General features: G+C 40.7%; 1 protein-coding gene across 1 annotated transcript in view; it reads left to right on the top strand.

Moving 5' to 3' along the window:
• The window catches only part of SESTD1 (SEC14 and spectrin domain containing 1), a 404,487-nt gene that overhangs the window by 59,353 nt on the left and 319,898 nt on the right, over nt 1-25,236 (top strand). Inside the window, exon 2 of the mRNA XM_053698514.1 lies at nt 20,305-20,382. Within this exon, the coding sequence (XP_053554489.1) occupies nt 20,328-20,382 (55 nt within the window). The 5' untranslated portion in view covers nt 20,305-20,327. The remainder of the gene's footprint in view (nt 1-20,304; nt 20,383-25,236) is intronic.

Raw genomic sequence — 25,236 nt, 5'->3', positions numbered from 1 at the left:
CAGGGGGCTGTCAGAAGATGCTTAGATACAAGGTAATCAGAGGTAAAAAGGGTACTAATATAATGGTGTTAGTTATGCAAAACTAGGGAATGGGTAAAAAAGGGATTATCTATCTTTTAAAACAATACAAATTCTGGTTTAGACTGTCCCTTTAAACATTTGTTGCCAAACTTCAGTCATTGTGTTTTTTTGTTGGCTCCTAAATTTGAAATACAAAACCCTGCCTACTAATGTTACTATAAAATGTGTTATAACCCTTTGGAGGAGTTAAATGGAAAGTCTACTCTACAATTTTTATTATTTAAAAAGACAGATTTTATCCCTTTATTACCCATTCCCCAGTTTTGCATAACCAACACAGTTATATTAATACACGTTTTACCTCTGTGATTATCTTGTATCTAAGTCTCTGCAGACTGCCCACTTATTTCAGTTCTTTTGACAGTCTTGCATTTTAGTATAAACCCCTAAAAATAGAAGGAGGGAAGGGACTAGACTCTGAGCTAAGATCCCCTTAGGTTAAACCTATGTATCCTCAAAGGGCAGTGCCTAATACCAAAACACAAGTTTATAAAAATGAGAGAGATAGGGATAGAGGTATTATTTGGCACACTTAAGGTAAGAGTCTAGATAGCATATGTTATTGAGCTAGAGGACGCGATACACATAAAATAAAACTTTTATTTATATAACATATTTAAAATGTGAGATCACAGAGTTAAAATGCTTTAGTGGCAAACACACAAAAATACCCTAACAATTGTATTTCATAGAGATTATGACAAATATGGGGGGCAACAGAAAAGGAAAAACCTACTGACTAATATCAGGACAATCTCTTTGTAGTCTCTATACCATGTATATTTGAGTTGTTAGCGTTTATTCTATGAGTCTAGAACCGCAAAGCAAGATATATCTTTATCAAATATGGAATATCCATTAATTAGAGAAAGTGGATCTAAATAGATCTAGTAAGCTCCCTTAAAGGTCATTATATGACCAACAATTAAAATACGATTGAATAGGGCAAGTGTGAGCGCCTGTGTATACAGTGGATAGAAGAACCATCTGACCATACAGAGAACAAAAGTGTTAAAATTGTGTGTTTGAGGAAAACACACTAAAATAACATTAAGTAATAACTAGCTTTTCCTTATACCCGTGGGAACAGAAAACCTATTATCAATTATATAAGGTATAAATATAATCAGAGCATATAACACATATCTGACAAAGTAGTAGGCGAAACGCGCGTCAGGCATTCACACTTCTCCACATCATACCTTTGATAATTGTCGGCCTTAATTGGCATAATAGATATACCTAAGAGCAATACCATTAATGTATCTGGGGTTGTTAATAAGATAGCTATTAGAGGTGGCGATGGGCAGTAAGCGGTAGTTGATACATATCAACATAGCGGTAGTATTTAGTATACCCTGCTCCTGACTCGGGATGTGTTTTTTACTCCTGTATTTCCACCTCGCTAATTGAACCGCACGCTCCTAAGATATGTGTTGTATGCTCTGACTATATTTATACCTAATATAATTGATAATGGTTTTTCTGTTCCCACGGTATAAGGAGAAGCTAGTTATTACTTAAAGGGGCATTAAACCCCAAAAATTTATTTCATGATTCAGATAGAGGATACAATTTTAAAGAACTTTCTAATTTACTTCTATTATGTAATCTGTTTTATTCTATTGGTATCAGTTGTTGAAGGAGCAGCAATACACTAATGGTTTCTAACTGAACATATGGGTGAGCCAATCACAATCGATTTATATATGCAGCCACCAATCAACAGCTAGAACCTAGGTTCTCTGCTACTCCTGAGCTTGCCTAGATAAACCTTTCAGCAAAGGATAACAAGAGAAGGAAGCAAATGTAATAATAGAGGTAAATTGAAAAGTTGTTTAAAATGTTATGCTCCGTCTGAATCATGAAAGAAAAATTTTTGGGTTTCATGTCCCTTTAACATTATTTTAGTGTGTTTTCCTCAAACACACAATTTTAACACTTTTGTTCTCTGTATGGTCACAGGCGCTCACACTTTTAAGGGAGCTTACTAGATCTATTTAGATCCACTTTCTCTAATTAATATTCCGTATTTTCTAAAGATATATGTTGCTTTGCAGTTCTAGACTCATAGAATAAACGCTAGCAACTCAAATATACATGGTATAGAGACTACAAAGAGATTGTCCTGATATTAGTCAGTAGCTTTTTCCTTTTCTGTTGCCCCCCATATTTGTCATAATCTCTACGAAATACAATTGTTTGGGTATTTTTGTGTGTTTGCCACTAATAGATTTTAGCTCTTTGATCTCACATTTTAAATATGTTATATCAATAAAAGTTTTATTTTATGTGTATCGCGTCCTCTAGCTCAAAAACAGATGTTATCAATATGGCACACATGAACTAATGCCCTTGAGCTGTGAAAACCGGCCAAATGGGTTCAGATAAGAGGCAGCCTTTTGAGGGTTAGAAATAAGCATATGTGCCTACCTATGTTTAGCTTTCAACAAAGAATACCAAGAGAGCAAAGCAAATTTGATGATAGAAGTAAATTGGAAAGTTGTTTAAAATTGCATTCCCTATCTGAATCATGAAAGTTTAATTTTGACTAAACAGTCCCTTTAAACACTGACTAAAGGTAGTGAATTTGTTTAAAAAAATACCCATGTCCCTATACATTTTCTTTGGAAGCCATTGAAGGGACATGAAATGCTCTACTGTGTAAGAGCTTTTTTTTGTTACGCTGTTGCTTGCATATAACTGTTTTTAACCTCTTCTTATGGATTAAACACATAGTTAAAGTCAGCTCCAGAGCCGCAATGCACTACTGAAACTTAGCTTAACACATCTGCAAAGCCGATAACAAAAGCAGCTTTCTCCCAGAAGTGCATCTCTGCTCCTGAGCCTACCTAAGTATGCTTTAAATAAAGGATTAAAAGAGAACAAATTAAATATGATTCATTTTGACGTTCATGTACCTTTAAGTAAGTCATGTAGACTGGATATTTGTCCGAGAGTCAAATTAAAAAAAAAGGACTGTAAATAACTTTCCAATTTACTTCTATTATCAATTTTGCTTATCTCTTTGGTTAAAGGACCATTAAATACAGTAGATTTGTATAAACAACAAACGCACAATTAAAAGACAATGCAATAGCACTTAGCCTGACCTTCAAATGAGTAGTAGATTTTTTCTGACAAATTTCAGTTATGTCTATTTCCACTCCTCCTGTATCATGTGACAGCCATCAGCCAATCACAAATACATATATTGTGTAAATTCATGCACATGCTCAGTAGGAAATGGTGACTCAAAAAGTGTAAATATAAAAAGACTGCTCATATTGTTAATAGAAGTAAATTGGAAAGTGGTTTAAAATTGCATGCTCTATTTGAATCATGCAAGTTTAATTTTGACTTGAGTGTCCCTTTAAAGAGTAATCTTAGGTAAACTGTGATTGTGTCTTTAGCCATCTGGCAACTGTGTTTTGCAAGCAAAGGAAAAGTGGTTAACACTTTGTCCGTGTGTGAACAAAAAAGCCAAGCCTGGCACCGGGACTAAGTCGACATAAACACCCCCAAACAGTACATATATGAGCCAATAAGAGAGGTGTACCTTGAGCACTGAAGAGAGAAAGTCCTGTATATGAATGGAGCGATATCCGATGGCAGCGTGTCTGCCGACTTCTCTTACTTCCGCCTCTGCAGCTCTGTAGACGTCACCGCGTGACGTTAGGAAGGGGGTGTGTGTTGAAAGTCAGCGTATTCACCCGGCCCAGCAGTTAATGAGGAGTGATAACCTGGACTCAATAGCTGGTCAAGGACATCAAAAAACAAAAGGTGGAGTCCCAGGTCGATAAAGTAAAAGCAATTCTTTATTAGATTCGTTAAAAGTTGAGTTCTTGTGAGACGCAGCTCACACGGTCACAAAATCAGCCAAGAAGTGTGGAGAAATGAGCGTAGCACCAATGGCTTACATGTTTCGGCTAAATGCCGTAATCATAGCCTAAGGTGCTAAGCCTGAAAAGTCATTAAGAAAGGTAAAAAACAATCTGATTGGCTAAAACACTACAAGAATTAAAAATGTACGCCCATTTTAACACACCTTAGATGCACATTAAAGTTAACCCTATGTATGCCATAATATATTGTAGCAAGAGTATATTAGAAGATATAAACTGTGAAGGGATATGAGGTGTAAAAGTACATGAAAAGGAGTAGATGAAAAATAGTAGAAAAGGGGGAAAAATGAAAGAAAAGGTTAAGAAGCAACTATACGGCACAATTGTCACTAAGGAAGTGAGACAGTGTAAATAATAAAAACCTATTATGGACCTGTATTACTGTTATTAAGGGCTTAAATACAACTGCAGTAAATGAGGATAGAAGCCAATATAGAATTATAGTAAATATAAAAATAGTGTCCACACAATAAACTATGACTCAAGGTGTTACATTAGTCTGCCTAGTACACGTATAGAAAAAAGGGGGGAAAGAAACATATATATATATATATATAGTTATATTTATATGTTAATATGTAGGAAAAGGGGCTGTGAAAGTTGGTTACAGGATATTAACACTGTATATAAGTGTATATGATATAAAAATATAACTATATATATCATGTAAATACCACAACTGAACCGCTGCCGAAATGAATCATGTAGCTATAACTGCACTATATTTAGCACACAATACAGATAATACAAAGCATGTGATCTTGAACAAAAACTATTTAGAGAGTAGAAAAAATATATACAAGCACCTTAAAACATGTCAGGATATATAGGAATATATCAGAGTGTGTAAGTAGAACAGTCAAGATAATGTCATATAAATTTAATCCCAAAAATTAATCAGATCATATTTGGAGTTTAAACCTTGGGGAAGTCTGGTTTTTAATTGAAAAATCCAAAAGGTTTCACGTTTAGCTAGAACTCTATCTATACTATGTGTTTTGCAACAATCTTTTTATCAATGTTATCCAGTTGCATACACTGCTGCCACAGAATGCTACAAACAAAGTTTGCAGCTATGTATTAACATTGCTATAAATATTGTTGCTCGCTGGCCATATCCTTCATTGCAGCTTTCAAATGGAGTTTAACTTTGTATTTAACTTTTTTTATGGGTTAACCGCATTGTTATTAGGTGGTTCTATATTTATTAGAGCATTGCATTGTTGTATTATAGTATCCCTTTAGTTTTTGTATTATTGCACATAAATGTCTAAGCGTATATAAAACTACATGGATTACTAAATTATAATTCCATTTCTCTATTAAAACTTAAATAACACAAAGGTTAAGCAAAAAATGAGATTAAAAGAGGTAGTTATGCTATAAACAATATGGACACATACACTTGCCAGGGCAAAGAGTTTAGGAAGTGCTTGCCAGAGAACTTTGGAGTTGTGCTGGCCTTCTCATGAACTGCCTGCCAACACTGCAGCTGTCTGCAATGAAGCAGCAAGGCCATTTAAATAATCCGTTCTCACAGCTCTGGAACTGACTTGTTAACTTTGCAAAAACAAAAGTAATTTCTCCAACATAGGTGTGTCCGGTCCACGGCGTCATCCTTACTTGTGGGATATTCTCTTCCCCAACAGGAAATGGCAAAGAGCCCAGCAAAGCTGGTCACATGATCCCTCCTAGGCTCCGCCTACCCCAGTCATTCTCTTTGCCGTTGTACAGGCAACATCTCCACGGAGATGGCTTAGAGTTTTTTAGTGTTTAACTGTAGTTTTTATTATTCAATCAAGAGTTTGTTATTTTAAAATAGTGCTGGTATGTACTATTTACTCTGAAACAGAAAAGAGATGAAGATTTCTGTTTGTATGAGGAAAATGATTTTAGCAACCGTTACTAAAATCCATGGCTGTTCCACACAGGACTGTTGAGAGGAATTAACTTCAGTTGGGGGAACAGTGAGCAGTCTTTGGCTGCTTGAGGTATGACACATTCTAACAAGACGATGTAATGCTGGAAGCTGTCATTTTCCCTATGGGATCCGGTAAGCCATGTTTATTAAGATAGTAAATAAGGGCTTCACAAGGGCTTATTAAGACTGTAGACTTTTTCTGGGCTAAATCGATTCATATATTACACATATTTAGCCTTGAGGAATCATTTAATCTGGGTATTTTGGTAAAATTATATCGGCAGGCACTGTTTTAGACACCTTACTCTTTAGGGGCTTTCCCTAATCATAGGCAGAGCCTCATTTTCGCGCCGGTATTGCGCACTTGTTTTTGAGAGGCATGACATGCAGTCGCATGTGTGAGGAGCTCTGATACATAGAAAAGACTTTCTGAAGGCGTCATTTGGTATCGTATTCCCCTTTGGGCTTGGTTGGGTCTCAGCAAAGCAGATACCAGGGACTGTAAAGGGGTTAAAGTTAAAAACGGCTCCGGTTCCGTTATTTTAAGGGTTAAAGCTTCCAAATTTGGTGTGCAATACTTTTAAGGCTTTAAGACACTGTGGTGAAATTTTGGTGAATTTTGAACAATTGCTTCATACTTTTTCGCAATTGCAGTAATAAAGTGTGTTCAGTTTAAAATTTAAAGTGACAGTAACGGTTTTATTTTAAAACGTTTTTTGTACTTTGTTATCAAGTTTATGCCTGTTTAACATGTCTGAACTACCAGATAGGCTGTGTTCTGAATGTGGGGAAGCCAGGGTTCCTTCTCATTTAAATAAATGTGATTTATGTGACAATGAAAATGATGCCCAAGATGATTCCTCAAGTGAGGGGAGTAAGCATGGTACTGCATCATTCCCTCCTTCGTCTACACGAGTCTTGCCCACTCAGGAGGCCCCTAGTACATCTAGCGCGCCAATACTCCTTACTATGCAACAATTAACGGCTGTAATGGATAATTCTATCAAAAACATTTTAGCCAAAATGCCCACTTATCAGCGTAAGCGCGACTGCTCTGTTTTAGATACTGAAGAGCATGATGACGCTGATGATAATGGTTCTGAAATGCCCCTACACCAGTCTGATGGGGCCAGGGAGGTTTTGTCTGAGGGAGAAATTTCAGATTCAGGGAAAATTTCTCAACAAGCTGAACCCGATGTGATTACATTTAAATTTAAGTTGGAACATCTCCGCGCTCTGCTTAAGGAGGTATTATCCACTCTGGATGATTGTGAGAATTTGATCATCCCAGAGAAACTATGTAAAATGGACAAGTTCCTAGAGGTCCCGGGGCTCCCAGAAGCTTTTCCTATACCCAAGCGGGTGGCGGACATTGTAAATAAAGAATGGGAAAGGCCCGGTATACCTTACGTCCCTCCCCCCATATTTAAAAAATTGTTTCCTATGGTCGACCCCAGAAAGGACTTATGGCAGACAGTCCCCAAGGTCGAGGGAGCGGTTTCTACTTTAAACAAACGCACCACTATACCCATAGAAGATAGTTGTGCTTTCAAAGATCCTATGGATAAAAAATTAGAAGGTTTACTTAAAAAGATGTTTGTTCTGCAGGGTTACCTTCTACAACCAATTTCATGCATTGTCCCTGTCACTACAGCCGCGTGTTTCTGGTTCGATGAGCTAGTAAAGGCGGTCGATAGTGATTCTCCTCCTTATGAGGAGATTATGGACAGAATCCGTGCTCTCAAATTGGCTAATTCTTTCACCCTAGACGCCACTTTGCAATTGGCTAGGTTAGCGGCGAAAAATTCTGGGTTTGCTATTGTGGCGCGCAGAGCGCTTTGGTTGAAATCTTGGTCAGCTGATGCGTCTTCCAAGAACAAACTACTTAACATTCCTTTCAAGGGGAAAACGCTGTTTGGCCCTGACTTGAAAGAGATTATCTCTGATATCACTGGGGGTAAGGGCCACGCCCTTCCTCAGGATCGGTCTTTCAAGGCCAAAAATAAACCTAATTTTCGTCCCTTTCGTAGAAACGGACCAGCCCAAAGTGCTACGTCCTCTAAGCAAGAGGGTAATACTTCTCAAGCCAAGCCAGCTTGGAGACCAATGCAAGGCTGGAACAAGGGAAAGCAGGCCAAGAAACCTGCCACTGCTACCAAGACAGCATGAAATGTTGGCCCCCGATCCGGGACCGGATCTGGTGGGGGGCAGACTCTCTCTCTTCGCTCAGGCTTGGGCAAGGGATGTTCTGGATCCTTGGGCACTAGAAATAGTCTCCCAAGGTTATCTTCTGGAATTCAAGGGGCTTCCCCCAAGGGGGAGGTTCCACAGGTCTCAGTTGTCTTCAGACCACATAAAAAGACAGGCATTCTTACATTGTGTAGAAGACCTGTTAAAAATGGGAGTGATTCATCCTGTTCCTTTAGGAGAACAAGGGATGGGGTTCTACTCCAATCTGTTCATAGTTCCCAAAAAAGAGGGAACGTTCAGACCAATCTTAGATCTCAAGATCTTAAACAAGTTTCTCAAGGTTCCATCGTTCAAAATGGAAACCATTCGAACAATTCTTCCTTCCATCCAGGAAGGTCAATTCATGACCACGGTGGATTTAAAGGATGCGTATCTACATATTCCTATCCACAAGGAACATCATCGGTTCCTAAGGTTCGCATTCCTGGACAAGCATTACCAGTTCGTGGCGCTTCCTTTCGGATTAGCCACTGCTCCAAGGATTTTCACAAAGGTACTAGGGTCCCTTCTAGCGGTGCTAAGACCAAGGGGCATTGCAGTAGTACCTTACTTGGACGACATTCTGATTCAAGCGTCGTCCCTTCCTCAAGCAAAGGCTCACACGGACATAGTCCTGGCCTTTCTCAGATCTCACGGATGGAAAGTGAACGTGGAAAAGAGTTCTCTATCTCCGTCGACAAGAGTTCCCTTCTTGGGAACAATAATAGACTCCTTAGAAATGAGGATTTTTCTGACAGAGGCCAGAAAAACAAAACTTCTAAACTCTTGTCGGATACTTCATTCCGTTCCTCTTCCTTCCATAGCGCAGTGCATGGAAGTGATAGGTTTGATGGTAGCGGCAATGGACATAGTTCCTTTTGCGCGCATTCATCTAAGACCATTACAACTGTGTATGCTCAGTCAGTGGAATGGGGACTATACAGACTTGTCTCCAAAGATACAAGTAAATCAGAGGACCAGAGACTCACTCCGTTGGTGGCTGTCCCTGGACAACCTGTCACAAGGGATGACCTTCCGCAGACCAGAGTGGGTCATTGTCACGACCGACGCCAGTCTGATGGGCTGGGGCGCGGTCTGGGGATCCCTGAGAGCTCAGGGTCTTTGGTCTCGGGAAGAATCTCTTCTACCGATAAATATTCTGGAACTGAGAGCGATATTCAATGCTCTCAAGGCTTGGCCTCAGCTAGCGAGGGCCAAGTTCATACGGTTTCAATCAGACAACATGACGACTGTTGCGTACATCAACCATCAGGGGGGAACAAGGAGTTCCCTGGCGATGGAAGAAGTGACCAAAATCATTCAATGGGCGGAGACTCGCTCCTGCCACCTGTCTGCAATCCACATCCCAGGAGTGGAAAATTGGGAAGCGGATTTTCTGAGTCGTCAGACATTGCATCCGGGGGAGTGGGAACTCCATCCGGAAATCTTTGCCCAAATCACTCAACTGTGGGGCATTCCAGACATGGATCTGATGGCCTCTCGTCAGAACTTCAAGGTTCCTTGCTACGGGTCCAGATCCAGGGATCCCAAGGCGACTCTAGTAGATGCACTAGTAGCACCTTGGACCTTCAAACTAGCTTATGTATTCCCGCCGTTTCCTCTCATCCCCAGGCTGGTAGCCAGGATCAATCAGGAGAGGGCGTCGGTGATCTTGATAGCTCCTGCGTGGCCACGCAGGACTTGGTATGCAGATCTGGTGAATATGTCATCGGCTCCACCATGGAAGCTACCTCTGAGACGAGACCTTCTTGTTCAAGGTCCGTTCGAACATCCGAATCTGGTCTCTCTCCAGCTGACTGCTTGGAGATTGAACGCTTGATCTTATCAAAGCGAGGGTTCTCAGATTCTGTTATTGATACTCTTGTTCAGGCCAGAAAGCCTGTAACTAGAAAAATTTACCACAAAATTTGGAAAAAATATATCTGTTGGTGTGAATCTAAAGGATTCCCTTGGGACAAGGTTAAGATTCCTAAGATTCTATCCTTCCTTCAAGAAGGATTGGAAAAAGGATTATCTGCAAGTTCCTTGAAGGGACAGATTTCTGCCTTGTCTGTGTTACTTCACAAAAAGCTGGCAGCTGTGCCAGATGTTCAAGCCTTTGTTCAGGCTCTGGTTAGAATCAAGCCTGTTTACAAACCTTTGACTCCTCCTTGGAGTCTCAACTTAGTTCTTTCAGTTCTTCAGGGGGTTCCGTTTGAACCCTTGCATTCCGTTGATATTAAGTTATTATCTTGGAAAGTTTTGTTTTTGGTTGCAATTTCTTCTGCTAGAAGAGTTTCAGAATTATCTGCTCTGCAGTGTTCTCCTCCTTATCTGGTGTTCCATGCAGATAAGGTGGTTTTACGTACTAAACCTGGTTTTCTTCCAAAAGTTGTTTCTAACAAAAACATTAACCAGGAGATAGTCGTGCCTTCTCTGTGTCCGAAACCAGTCTCGAAGAAGGAACGTTTGTTGCACAATTTGGATGTTGTTCGCGCTCTAAAATTCTATTTAGATGCTACAAAGGATTTTAGACAAACATCTTCCTTGTTTGTTGTTTATTCTGGTAAAAGGAGAGGTCAAAAAGCAACTTCTACCTCTCTCTCTTTTTGGATTAAAAGCATCATCAGATTGGCTTACGAGACTGCCGGACGGCAGCCTCCTGAAAGAATCACAGCTCATTCCACTAGGGCTGTGGCTTCCACATGGGCCTTCAAGAACGAGGCTTCTGTTGATCAGATATGTAGGGCAGCGACTTGGTCTTCACTGCACACTTTTACCAAATTTTACAAGTTTGATATTTTTGCTTCTTCTGAGGCTATTTTTGGGAGAAAGGTTTTGCAAGCCGTGGTGCCTTCCATTTAGGTGACCTGATTTGCTCCCTCCCTTCATCCGTGTCCTAAAGCTTTGGTATTGGTTCCCACAAGTAAGGATGACGCCGTGGACCGGACACACCTATGTTGGAGAAAACAGAATTTATGTTTACCTGATAAATTACTTTCTCCAACGGTGTGTCCGGTCCACGGCCCGCCCTGGTTTTTTAATCAGGTCTGATAATTTATTTTCTTTAACTACAGTCACCACGGTATCATATGGTTTCTCCTATGCAAATATTCCTCCTTAACGTCGGTCGAATGACTGGGGTAGGCGGAGCCTAGGAGGGATCATGTGACCAGCTTTGCTGGGCTCTTTGCCATTTCCTGTTGGGGAAGAGAATATCCCACAAGTAAGGATGACGCCGTGGACCGGACACACCGTTGGAGAAAGTAATTTATCAGGTAAACATAAATTCTGTTTTCTGCATAAGATGATACTGGTTCCCTTTTCATTTCTCTATTGACAAAACTCTTTCTTTCTATGTCTAATGTCGATGGTATCTAAAACATTTTTTAAAAGTTTATCAAAGGGATATAAATGTCTTACATGATTAAAGGGACACTAAACCCAATTTTTTTTCTTTCATGATTCAGATAGAGCATGCAATTTCTCCAACATTGGTGTGTCCGGTCCACGGCGTCATCCATAACTTGTGGGAATATTCTCTTCCCCAACAGGAAATTGCAAAGAGCACAGCAAAAGCTGTCCATATAGTCCCTCCCAGGCTCCGCCCCCCCAGTCATTCTCTTTGCCGCTCTGAACAAGTAGCATCTCCACGGAGATGGTGAAGAGTATGTGGTGTTTAGTTGTAGTTTTTTATTCTTCTATCAAGAGTTTGTTGTTTTAAAATAGTGCTGGTATGTACTATTTACTCATAAACAGAACTCTTCATCTCTTTCTGTTTCAAAGAGGAGGATGATTTTAGCAGCAGTAACTAAAATCGATTGCTGTTCCCACACAGGACTGTTGAGCTGAGAGAACTTCAGTTGGGGGGAACAGTTTGCAGACTTTTCTGCTTAAGGTATGACTAGACATTTTTCTAACAAGACTGTGTAATGCTGGAAGGCTGTCATTTTTCCCCTCATGGGGAACGGTAAGCCATTTTCTTAGTCTCAAACAGAATAAAGGGCTTATTATGGGCTATAAACTGGTAGACACTTTTATGGGCTAAATCGATTGCTTTATTTAGGTATTATATACAGTTTGAAGTTGAATTTCACACTTTTATAACTTTGGGGAACGTTTTTTACGCCAGGCACTTGTTTAGACACCTTCCCAGTCAGGAAAGGCCTTTCTCTGTAGTAGGCAGAGCCTCATTTTCGCGCCATTACTGCGCAGTTACTTTTGAGAGCAGTAAATGCAGCTGCATGTGTGTGGGTCCGGAATTCACTGAAAAGGTTCCTAGAAGGCTTCATTTGGTATCGTATACCCCCTTGGGATTGGTGAAGTCGCAGCAAAGGCTGGGACTGTAAGGGGGTTAAAGTTGTAAACGGATCCGGTTTCCACATTTTAAGGGTTAACAGCCTGAAATTTGGGGTGCAATGTTTTTAATGCTTTAAGACACTGCGGTGAAAATTTGGTAAAGATTGGATAATTCCTTCATAGTTTTTCACATATTCAGTAATAAAGTGTGCACTGTTTAACATTTATAGAGACAGTAACGGTTTTGTTTTAAAACGGTTTTTGTGCTTTATTAACCAGTTTAAGCCTGTTTAACATGTCTGTGCCTTCAGATAGATCATGTTCTGTATGTATGGAGGCCAATGTGATTCCCCCTTCTAATATGTGTGATAATTGTGCCATAGCGTCCAAACAAAGTAAGGACAGTACTGTCACAGATAATAAAGTTGCCCAAGATGATTCCTCAGAGGAAGGAAGTAGACATAGTTCTACATCATCTCCTTCTGTGTCTACAACAGTTTTGCCCACGCAGGAGACCCCTAGTACTTCTAGCGCGCCAATGCTTGTTACTATGCAACAATTGACGGCAGTAATGGATAACTCCATAGCAAATATTTTATCCAAAATGCCAGCATTTCAGAGAGAGCGCGATTGCTCTGTTTTAAACACTGTAGAGCAGGAGTGCGCTGATGATAATTTTTCTGTCATACCCTCACACCAATCTGAAGTGGCAATGAGGGAGGTTTTGTCAAATGGGGAAATTTCGGATACAGGAAGAATTTCTCAGCAGGCAGAACCTGATGTTGTGACATTTAAATTTAAATTAGAGCATCTCTGCGCATTGCTTAAAGAGGTGCTATCTACTTTGGATGATTGTGACAATCTGGTCATCCCAGAAAAATTGTGCAAGATGGACAAGTTCCTAGAGGTCCCGGTGCACCCTGACGCTTTTCCAATACCCAAGCGGGTGGCGGACATAGTGAATAAGGAGTGGGAGAAGCCAGGCATACCTTTTGTCCCTCCTCCTATATTTAAGAAATTATTCCCTATGGTCGACCCCAGAAAGGACTTATGGCAAACAGTCCCTAAGGTCGAGGGGGCGGTTTCTACACTAGCCAAACGCACGACCATTCCTATTGAGGACAATTGTGCTTTCAAAGATCCTATGGATAAAAAATTGGAGGGTTTGCTTAAAAAGATTTTTGTACAGCAAGGTTACCTCCTTCAACCTATTTTGTGTATTATTCCTGTCACTACAGCAGCGTGGTTCTGGTTCGAGGAACTAGAAAAATCGCTCAGTAGGGAAACTCTGTATGAGGAAGTTATGGACAGAATTCACGCACTTAAGTTAGCTAATTCCTTTATTTTAGATGCCGCTTTGCAGTTAGCAAGATTAGCGGCGAAAAATTCAGGGTTTGCAATTGTGGCGCGCAGAGCGCTCTGGCTAAAGTCTTGGTCGGCGGATGTATCTTCCAAGACAAAATTACTTAATATCCCTTTCAAAGGTAAGACCCTTTTTGGGACAGAATTGAAAGAAATTATTTCAGACATCACTGGGGGTAAGGGCCATGCCCTCCCACAAGATAGGCCTTTCAAGGCTAAGAATAAGTCTAATTTTCGTTCCTTTCGCAATTTCAGGAACGGACCGGCTTCCAACTCTGCAGCCTCTAGACAAGAGGGTAACGCTTCCCAGACTAAACCAGCTTGGAAACCGATGCAAGGCTGGAACAAGGGTAAACAGGCCAAGAAGCCTGCTGCTGCTACCAAGACAGCATGAAGGGGTAGCCCCCGATCCGGGACCGGATCTAGTAGGGGGCAGACTCTCTCTCTTTGCTCAGGCTTGGGCAAGAGATGTTCAGGATCCCTGGGCACTAGAAATAGTCTCTCAGGGTTATCTTCTAGAATTCAAGGAACTACCCCCAAGGGGAAGGTTCCACATGTCTCACTTATCTTCAAACCAAATAAAGAGACAGGCATTCTTACATTGTGTAGAAGACCTGTTAAAGATGGGAGTGATACACCCAGTTCCAAATGTGGAACAAGGTCAGGGGTTTTACTCAAATCTGTTTGTAGTTCCCAAAAAAGAGGGAACTTTCAGACCAATTCTGGATTTAAAGATTCTAAACAAATTTCTCAGAGTTCCATCGTTCAAAATGGAAACTATTCGAACGATTTTACCTACAATCCAGGAGGGTCAATATATGACTACCGTGGATTTAAAGGATGCGTACCTACATTTTCCTATCCACAAAGATCATTTTCAGTTCCTAAGGTTCGCCTTTCTGGACAAGCATTACCAGTTTGTGGCTCTTCCATTCGGGCTAGCCACTGCTCCAAGGATTTTCACAAAGGTGCTCGGGTCCCTTCTAGCGGTTCTAAGACCAAGGGGTATTGCAGTGGCACCTTACCTGGACGACATCCTAATCCAAGCGTCGTCCCTTTCCAAAGCAAAGGCTCACACAGACATTGTTCTAGCCTTTCTCAGATCTCACGGGTGGAAGGTGAACGTAGAAAAGAGTTCACTGTCTCCGTCGACAAGAGTTCCCTTCTTGGGAACAATAATAGATTCTTTAGAAATGAAGATTTTCCTGACAGATGTCAGAAAGTCAAAGCTTCTAAACGCTTGTCAAGTTCTTCACTCTATTCTGCAGCCTTCCATAGCTCAGTGCATGGAAGTAGTAGGGTTGATGGTTGCAGCAATGGACATAGTTCCTTTTGCTCGAATTCATCTAAGACCATTACAACTGTGCATGCTCAAGCAGTGGAATGGGGACTATACAGACTTGTCTCCAAGGATTCAAGTAGACCAGATGACCAGAGACTCACTCTGTTGGTGGCTGACCCAGGATCACCTGTCCCAGGGAATGAGCTTCCGCAGACAAGAGTGGGTCATCGTCACGACCGACGCCAGTCTATTAGGCTGGGGCGCGGTCTGGGATTCCCTGAAAGCTCAGGGTCTATGGTCTCGGGAAGAGTCTCTTCTCCCGATAAACATTCTGGAACTGAGAGCGATATTCAATGCTCTCCGGGCTTGGCCTCAACTAGTGAAGGCCAGATTCATAAGATTCCAGTCATACAACATGACGACTGTTGCTTACATCAACCATCAGGGGGGAACAAGGAGTTCCCTGGCGATGAGAGAGGTGTCCAAAATCATCAAATGGGCGGAGGATCACTCCTGCCATCTATCTGCGATCCACATCCCAGGTGTAGACAACTGGGAGGCGGATTATCTGAGTCGTCAGACTTTCCATCCGGGGGAGTGGGAACTCCACCCGGAGGTCTTTGACCAGTTATCTCAACTATGGGGCATTCCAGACATGGATCTGTTGGCGTCTTGTCAGAACTTCAAGGTTCCTTGCTACGGGTCCAGATCCAGGGATCCCAAGGCGACTCTAGTGGATGCATTAGTGGTGCCTTGGTCCTTCAACCTAGCTTATGCGTTTCCACCGTTCCCTCTCCTTCCATGCTGGTAGCCAGGATCAAACAGGAGAAGGCCTCTGTGATTCTGATAGCTCCTGCGTGGCCACGCAGGACTTGGTATGCAGACCTGGTGAATATGTCATCGGCTCCACCATGGAAGCTACCTTTGAGACAGGATCTTCTAGTGCAAGGTCCATTCGAACATCCAAATCTAATTTCTCTCCAGCTGACTGCTTGGAAATTGAACGCTTGATTTTATCCAAGCGCGGGTTTTCGGATTCAGTGATAGATACTTTGGTCCAAGCCAGGAAACCCGTGACTAGAAAGATTTACCATAAAATATGGAAAAGATATATCTGTTGGTGTGAATCCAAGGGATTCTCATGGAGTAAGATTAAAATTCCCAGGATCCTCTCCTTTCTCCAAGAAGGTTTGGATAAGGGATTGTCAGCGAGTTTTCTAAAGGGACAGATTTCTGCTCTGTCTTGTTACACAAACGAATGGCAGCTGTGCCAGATGTTCAAGCTTTTGTACAGACTTTGGTCAGGATCAAGCCTGTTTACAGACCTTTGACTCCTCCCTGGAGTCTAAATTTAGTTCTTTCAGTTCTTCAAGGGGTTCCGTTTGAACCTTTACATTCCATAGATATCAAGTTATTATCTTGGAAAGTTCTGTTTTTGGTTGCTATTTCTTCTGCTAGAAGAGTTTCTGAATTATCTGCTTTGCAGTGTGACCCACCCTATCTGGTGTTCCATTCAGATAAGGTTGTTTTGCGTACCAAGACTGGTTTTCTTCAAAAAGTTGTTTCCAACAAGAATATTAACCAGGAAATAGTTGTTCCTTCTCTGTGTCCGAAACCAGTTTCAAAGAAGGAACGTTTGTTACACAATTTAGATGTAGTCCGTGCTTTGAAGTTCTATTTAGAAGCAACAAAGGATTTTAGACAAACCTCATCTTTGTTTGTCGTTTACTCTGGTAAGAGGAGAGGACAAAAAGCTACTGCTACCTCTCTTTCTTTCTGGCTGAAAAGCATTATCCGATTGGCTTATGAGACTGCCGGACGGCAGCCTCCTGAAAGAATCACAGCTCACTCTACTAGGGCTGTGGCTTCCACATGGGCCTTCAAGAACGAGGCTTCTGTTGATCAGATATGTAAGGCAGCGATTTGGTCTTCTCTGCACACTTTTGCCAAATTTTACAAATTTGATACTTTTGCTTCTTCGGAGGCTGTTTTTGGGAGAAAGGTTTTGCAAGCCGTGGTGCCTTCTGTTTAGGTAACCTGATTGGCTCCCTCCCTTCATCCGTGTCCTAAAGCTTTGGTATTGGTTCCCACAAGTTATGGATGACGCCGTGGACCGGACACACCAATGTTGGAGAAAACAGAATTTATGCTTACCTGATAAATTACTTTCTCCAACGGTGTGTCCGGTCCACGGCCCGCCCTGGTTTTTTAATCAGGTTTGAAAAATTTCTTTCTTTATACACTACAGTCACCACGGCACCCTATAGTTTCTCCTTTTTTTCTCCTATCCGTCGGTCAAATGACTGGGGGTGCGGAGCCTGGGAGGGACTATATGGACAGCTTTTGCTGTGCTCTTTGCCATTTCCTATTGGGGAAGAGAATATTCCCACAAGTTATGGATGACGCCGTGGACCGGACACACCGTTGGAGAAAGTAATTTATCAGGTAAGCATAAATTCTGTTTTTAAGCAACTTTTAATTTACTCCTATTAATTTTTTCTTCATTCTCTTGCTATCTTTATTTAAAAGGGCAGAAATGTAAGCGTAGGAGCCGGCCCATTTTTGGTTCAGAAACCTGGGTAGCTCTTGCTGATTGATTTCTACATGTAACTACCAACCAGCAAGCACTATTCAGGTGCTGAACTAAAAATGGGCCAGCTTCTAAGCTTATATTCCTGCTTTTTCAAATAAAGATACCAAGAGAATGAAGAAAATTGATAATAGGAGTAAATTAGTAAGTTGCTTAAAATGGCATGCTCTAACTGAATCATTAAAGAAAAAAATGGGTTTAGTGTCCCTTAAATCATATAATGAAAGTGCACTTTTAACATTAAAGGGCCTACTTACCTTCTTTAAAAGATCTTGAGATTTTAATATAACATATTTTTGTTATGTTTAGGTAAAAACAGCTTTGCAATATAAACATAACCACCAGACAATGCTAGCCACAGTCACATTGCAAGTATAAAGGGATTTGTTTGGCATATTGTTCTCTGTTAAAGCCAATTACGGACAGATATGTAGCAGTGTTCAGTGTGAGAAGTCTGCAAAATTCTTTCCAAAGTCTGAGATTTAAATGGACATTAAACCTCAAAAAATTATTTCATGATTCAGACAGAGAATACAATTTTAAACGACATTCCAATTTACTTCTATTATTTAAGATATCCTTTGTTAAACAAATAGCCACCAATCAGAAGCTACTGAGCCTATCTAGATATGCTTTTCAGCACAGAATATCAAGAGAACGAAGCAAATGAGATAATATAAGTAAATTAGAAAGTTGATTAAAATGGTATTCGCTATCTGAATCATGAAAGAATCATGAAATCATGAAAGAAAAAAATGGGTTTAATGTCCCTTTAAAGAAGCCACAATTTTCAGAGCTAAATGATAAAGTTAATATAGTATATTTAGTTGGTCCCCTTTCAGTATACTAACAATATGACCATGGCTAGCATTGTCTGCCAACTAAAGCCTGGATTGGCTCTTCTAAATAAGGCAAATGAAGAGTGGAGTTTGGCTATTGAGAAACAAATGCTGAAAACACAAGGTTAACTTGATTTAAAAATGTTTAGACTTGGTGGATGTTATTTTATAGCAAGACAACATAAATGTTTTTAATTACAAGGTGTTTACTGTTCCTTTAAAGTCCACTGAAAGTGCGCCCACATCAAACAAAGATGCATGGGCTGCTGGTTTAACACCTTAGCTCTCTCTGCAGATGAATTCTTTTTTTAAAAAAAAAAAAACGTGCAACATACTCTAAATAAGTTCTCATTACTCTCAACATTTCCTTTCTATTGTCTGGGACCCAGAGTCTCATGGGTAGAGTAAGGGCAGCAGGTCAGGGTGGAATTGGTGTGTGTTGATCATAGAGAAGCACTCTGTAGTAGAGAGCAAAGTCACCCATGGGTGGTCCCCAGCCTCACGTGGTGGAACTGAAACCTACCTTTATATGGAAAATGAGTACAGCAGGATAGTCTGTGGGATGGTACCTCTAGCTTCATGTGCATGACTTTTTTAGTTTACTACATGGGTACATTTTATTTTCATGTGTTTGTGCAAAACCTTACTCTTTTAGCTATGAATAAGATGATGTAAGTATGTATATGCTAGTTTGTGTTAAAGATACAAAATGTCTGCATATAAAATAAATGTTTTTAATGTTCATTTTAACCAGTGTCTAATAGTACAGGCTTGACAAAATTGTTCAAACTATAGGAGTCTGCCCATAAATATGTGTGTGTGTGTATGTATGTGTATATATATATATATATATATATATTCACAGAGGCTGGTGCGCTCGCACTAACAGGTGTCCAGGTGCCAGGGTGCCGAATACGAGTAGAGCTGTAGGTAATAGAAGACAGCACTCACTGGGCTTACGAAATAGCAATAGTTGCTTTTATTTACCAAAGTAAATAAAAGCTACTATTGCTATATCCTAAGCCCAATAAGTGCTATCTTCTATTACATATATAATATGTGTGTGTGTATGTGTGCATATATATATATATATATATATATACACACACACACACACACACACGTATGTACATACAGATACATATATCTTATGGACCCAAAACCAGAAGGCCAGGGCCTAATTTTAATGAACCAGTGGCTCCCTGGGTTTGTCAAGCCCTGTGGTCCTTTGTTGTGGTCAGTTATAAATGAGCTTTTTCAATGATCAAACAATAACTTTGTAGCATGAAGCTGTGTAAGGGTTCTGGATCCTCCAGGATATTTTCCAGCCTCTCTTGAGTCAATGAAAAGAACATCATTTTTAGAATTTAAATTATTTGAATAAGTTTAAACAAACTAAAAATACATTGCATAGTTCTCGGAACAGTATGTTCTTTATTAATAGTATTTGTCTGTATCAGTGTGTGCCCAAAACCTATTCATAAACCTGTTATGTTGTTCTATAGCAAGACAACTGTCCCTTTAAGACAGCAAACGTTTTTCTTTTAGTTTAGGTGTTTTTTTGTTTTGCCATTTTGTGTATTTATTCAAACTAAGTGTGTGGTCTGCTGAAAAAAAGATGTGTGGTTGGTACTTAACACACAAAGTGCTGAAATTGATATTTTAATGCAATTAGTGCAAAAAAAGACTAAACACAGTTCAGTGCCTCAGCAGTGAAAGGGTTAATTGTATTTAAAATACTTCTTTTGCTTTTTATGAAAGTGATCTCATACATGTTATTTTTATTTTTGTTGTAGATTTGTGAGCTGTAATTGGGAAAATGGATGCCACAGTGATTTTGCCCATATTGAAGAAAAAACTGGCCTTCCTTTCAGGTACACTCATTTTTTTGGTTTGGCTGTTTTTCAGATAAGTATTTGAAACTGTGAAATCATTGTGTTTTGATTGATTTCCTTTTTTTCCCGCACAAAGAACAGATTTTCTGAACTCGTTGGATTTGTTTTGAGGGCTTCCTTGAATCCCAATGCATCTGCCAGTGGTTTTGGCAGAGCGATATCTGGATAAGCATTTAACTTAATTAATAAAGAGACATTTACAAGGCAGGTCTTTCCATACTGCAAGAGAAATGTATATGCTTTTCTTCCTCTCTTTGTTTTGGTAAAAGGACAGATTTGCTCGGTTCTCATTCCAACACAGTCTCATTTCAATTTGTAATGCCTCCTAGGGCCAAAAGGAATTAATGTCATTGACCTATTTTAATTGGTTTCAAGTGACTTATGCTATTCTTGCTTTAATCTGACACCTATAATTGTTTTGTAAGTTTTGGTTAGAGAAGGATTGAGTTTCCTTTGGCTTTTCCTTAAAAGGCAATAAGTCTACTTTGTTTTTTAAGTAAATGTTTTTTTGTTTTTCTTCAAGCAAGCAAAAGTAAACAAAGCAGCAATATTTTTCTTTAAAATGTTGCTGTATAATGTTTTAAAAGTGAAAAACAAAGTAAACGTTTATCCATTTAACTTCACTAAGTAGATGTTCGCAATACAAAAAGATCAGCTTTTAAGGATATCTATTCTTAGAACATGTCAGTCACTGACCCACCTGTGCAATAAACCAGCTTAATGTTACAGGGTTGGTGCCATGAAGGAAATAGATGCGTTGCCATAAAGGGAAACTCTCACTTATAGAAAGCTTAAACTTTATATTGTAAGAAAACTTGCAATAGGTTTCCTTTAGCATATTGGGCCTCTGATATAGAAACCATGTGCATGCTACCACTGTAGCTCTTGGAGCCTTGAAATCAAATGCATGTATAGTGTGCACATTGGTTAGCATTAGTGTTGGGATGTGTAAGAGGTGCCCATCTCGTGGAAGCAAAGACTTAATTAGCCTTTTTCTCCTGTTAAGTGTAGTCAGTCCACGGGTCATCCATTACTTATGGGATTATATCTCCTCCCTAACAGGAAGTGCAAGAGGATCACCCAAGCAGAGCTGCTATATAGCTCCTCCCCTCTACGTCATACCCAGTCATTCTCTTGCACCTAACTAATAGATAGGACGTGTGAGAGGACTGTGGTTATTAAAATTAGTTTTTATATCTTCAATCAAAAGTTTGTTATTTTAAACAGCACCGGAGTGTGTTGTTTTTTCTCAGGCAGCATTAGAAGAAGAATCTACCTGAGTTTATGTATGATCTTAGCGGTCGTAACTAAGATCTATTTGCTGTTCTCGGCCATTCTGAGGAGTGAGGTAACTTCAGATCAGGGGACAGCGGGCAGGGTTCACCTGCAAGGAGGTATGTTGCAGTATATTATTTTCTAAGGAATGGAATTGACTGAGAAAATACTGCTAATACCCATATAATGTAAGTGCAGCCTTAAATGCAGTAATAGCGACTGGTATCAGGCTGATATGTATGTATGTTACACTGAGGTATTTCTGGGGAATGGAACTTCACTAAGAAAATACTGTGTACATTTCACTTATATTTGAGCCTCCACTGCAGTGTAAGCGACTAGCAGCAGGCTTATTAGTATCATTTCATAATTTTATTTTAAAACGTTTTACTGGCATGTTAATCGTTTTTCTCTGAGGTACTTGGTGATAAAAAATTTTGGGCATTATTTTTCCACATGGCTGTCGTTATTTATGAATAAATTCAGTTTGCTGAGCTTCCCCACTGCTATAATATGAGTGGGAGGGGCCTATTTTGGCGCTTTCTTGCGCAGTAAGAATTCACTCACAGTCTTCCTATTCCTTCCTCCATGATCCAGGACGTCTCTACAGAGCCCAGGGGTCTCCTAAACTAGTTTTGAGGGAGGTAATCACTCACAGCGGACCTGTGAGACTGTGCTTTTGACTGTGATAAAACGTTTTATATCTGTTATCCGTTTTTGGGTATTAAGGGGTTAATCATCCAATCATTGCTGGTGGGTGCAATCCTTTGCTAACTTATTGCATTTATTGTGAAAATGTGGTTGCTATAACAAATTTGGTTCATTGTATTTCTACTGTGACAGTTTATTAGTGTTTCTTAAAGGCACAGTAACGTTTTTTATATTGCTTGTAAATTTATTTCAAAAGTTTTTTCCAAGCTTGCTAGTTTCATTGCTAGTCTGTTAAACATGTCTGACACAGAGGAAACTCTTTGTGCAATATGTTTAAAGGCCAATGTGGAGCCCAATAGAAATTTGTGTACTAATTGCATTGATGCTACTTTAAATAAAAGTGTACATGTAAAGAAAATTTCACCAGACAACGAGGGGGAAGTTATGCCGACTAACTCTCCTCACGTGTCAGTACCTGCGTCTCCCGCTCGGGAGGTGCGTGATATTGTGGCGCCAAGTACATCAGGGCGGCCCATACAAATCACTTTGCAAGACATGGCTAATGTTATGACTGAAGTATTATCTAAATTGCCAGAAATTAGGGGTAAACACGACCACTCTGGGGTGAGAACAGAGTGCGCTGATAATATTAGAGCCATGTCTGATACTGCGTCACAATATGCAGAACATGAGGACGGAGAGCTTCATTCTGTGGGTGACGGATCTGATCCAAGTAAACTGGACTCAGACATTTCAAATTTTAAATTTAAGCTTGAGAACCTCCGTGTATTGCTAGGGGAGGTATTAGCGGCTCTGAATGATTGTAACACGGTTGCAATTCCAGAGAAAATGTGTAGGCTGGATAGATACTATGCGGTACCGGTGTGTACTGATGTTTTTCCTATACCTAAGAGGCTTACAGAAATTATTAACAAGGAGTGGGATAGACCCGGTGTGCCTTTTTCACCCCCTCCTATATTTAGAAAAATGTTTCCAATAGATGCCACCACACGGGACTTATGGCAGACGGTCCCTAAGGTGGAGGGAGCAGTTTCTTCTCTGGCTAAGCGCACCACTATCCCGGTGGAGGATAGCTGTGCTTTTTCAGATCCAATGGATAAAAAGTTAGAGGGTTACCTTAAGAAAATGTTTGTTCAACAAGGTTTTATATTACAACCCCTTGCATGCATTGCGCCTGTCACGGCTGCGGCGGCATTCTGGTTTGAGTCTCTGGAAGAGACCATTAACTCAGTTACATTGGATGAAATTACAGACAAGCTTAGAGTACTTAAGCTAGCCAATTCATTTATTTCCGATGCCGTAGTACACTTAATTAAACTTACGGCTAAGAATTCAGGATTCGCCATTCAAGCGCGCAGAGCGCTGTGGCTTAAATCTTGGTCAGCCGATGTAACCTCTAAATCTAAATTGCTTAACATACCTTTCAAAGGGCAGACATTATTCGGGCCCGGTTTGAAAGAAATTATCGCTGACATTACTGGAGGTAAGGGTCATGCCCTGCCTCAAGACAGAGCCAAACCTAGGGCTAGACAGTCTAATTTTCGTGCCTTTCGTAACTTCAAGGCAGGAGCAGCATCAACTTCCTCAGCTCCAAAGCAGGAAGGAACTGTTGCTCGCTACAGACAGGGCTGGAAACCTAACCAGTCCTGGAACAAGGGCAAGCAGGCCAGAAAACCTGCTGCTGCCCCTAAGACAGCATGAAGTGAGGGCCCCCGATCCGGAAACGGATCTAGTGGGGGGCAGACTTTCTCTCTTCGCCCAGGCTTGGGCAAGAGATGTCCAGGATCCCTGGGCTTTAGAGATCATATCTCAGGGATATCTTCTGGACTTCAAAGCTTCTCCTCCAAAAGGGAGATTTCATCTTTCAAGGCTGTCAGCAAACCAGCTAAAGAGAGAAGCGTTTCTACGCTGTGTACAAGACCTTTTACTAATGGGAGTGATCCATCCAGTTCCCCGGTCGGAACACGGACAAGGGTTTTACTCAAATCTGTTTGTGGTTCCCAAAAAAGAGGGAACCTTCAGACCAATTTTGGACTTAAAGATCCTAAACAAATTCCTAAGAGTTCCATAGTTCAAAATGGAGACTATTCGGACAATCTTACCTATGATCCAAAGGGGTCAATACATGACCACAGTGGATTTAAAGGACGCCTACCTCCACATACCGATTCACAAGGATCATTATCGGTACCTAAGGTTTGCCTTCCTAGACAGGCATTACCAGTTTGTAGCTCTTCCCTTCGGGTTAGCCACGGCTCCAAGAATCTTTACAAAGGTTCTGGGCTCTCTTCTGGTGGTACTAAGACCGCGAGGAGTTTCGGTAGCTCCGTACCTAGACGACATTCTGATACAAGCGTCAAGTTTCCAGACTGCCAAGTCTCATACAGAGTTGGTTCTGGCATTTCTAAGGTCGCATGGGTGGAAGGTGAACGTAGAAAAGAGTTCTCTAAGGCCACTCACAAGAGTTCCTTTCTTGGGGACTCTTATAGATTCTGTAGAAATGAAAATTTACCTGACAGAAAACAGGTTAACAAAACTTCTAAATGCTTGCCGTGTCCTTCATTCCATTCAACACCCGTCAGTGGCTCAATGCATGGAGGTAATCGGCTTAATGGTAGCGGCAATGGACATAGTACCTTTTGCACGCCTGCATCTCAGACCACTACAATTGTGCATGCTAAGTCAGTGGAATGGGGATTACTCAGATTTGTCCCCTATGCTGAATCTGGATCAAGAGACCAGAGATTCTCTTCTATGGTGGCTTTCTCGGCCACATCTGTCCAGGGGGATGCCCTTCAGCAGGCCAGACTGGACAATTGTAACAACAGACGCCAGCCTACTAGGTTGGGGCGCTGTCTGGAATTCCCTGAAGGCTCAGGGATCATG

This window comes from Bombina bombina, chromosome 1 (assembly GCF_027579735.1).
Source record: "Bombina bombina isolate aBomBom1 chromosome 1, aBomBom1.pri, whole genome shotgun sequence".
Taxonomy (NCBI): Eukaryota; Metazoa; Chordata; class Amphibia; order Anura; family Bombinatoridae; genus Bombina; species Bombina bombina.
Note: the sequence above shows the minus strand (reverse complement) of the source record. Positions and strands in the feature narration are given on the sequence as shown.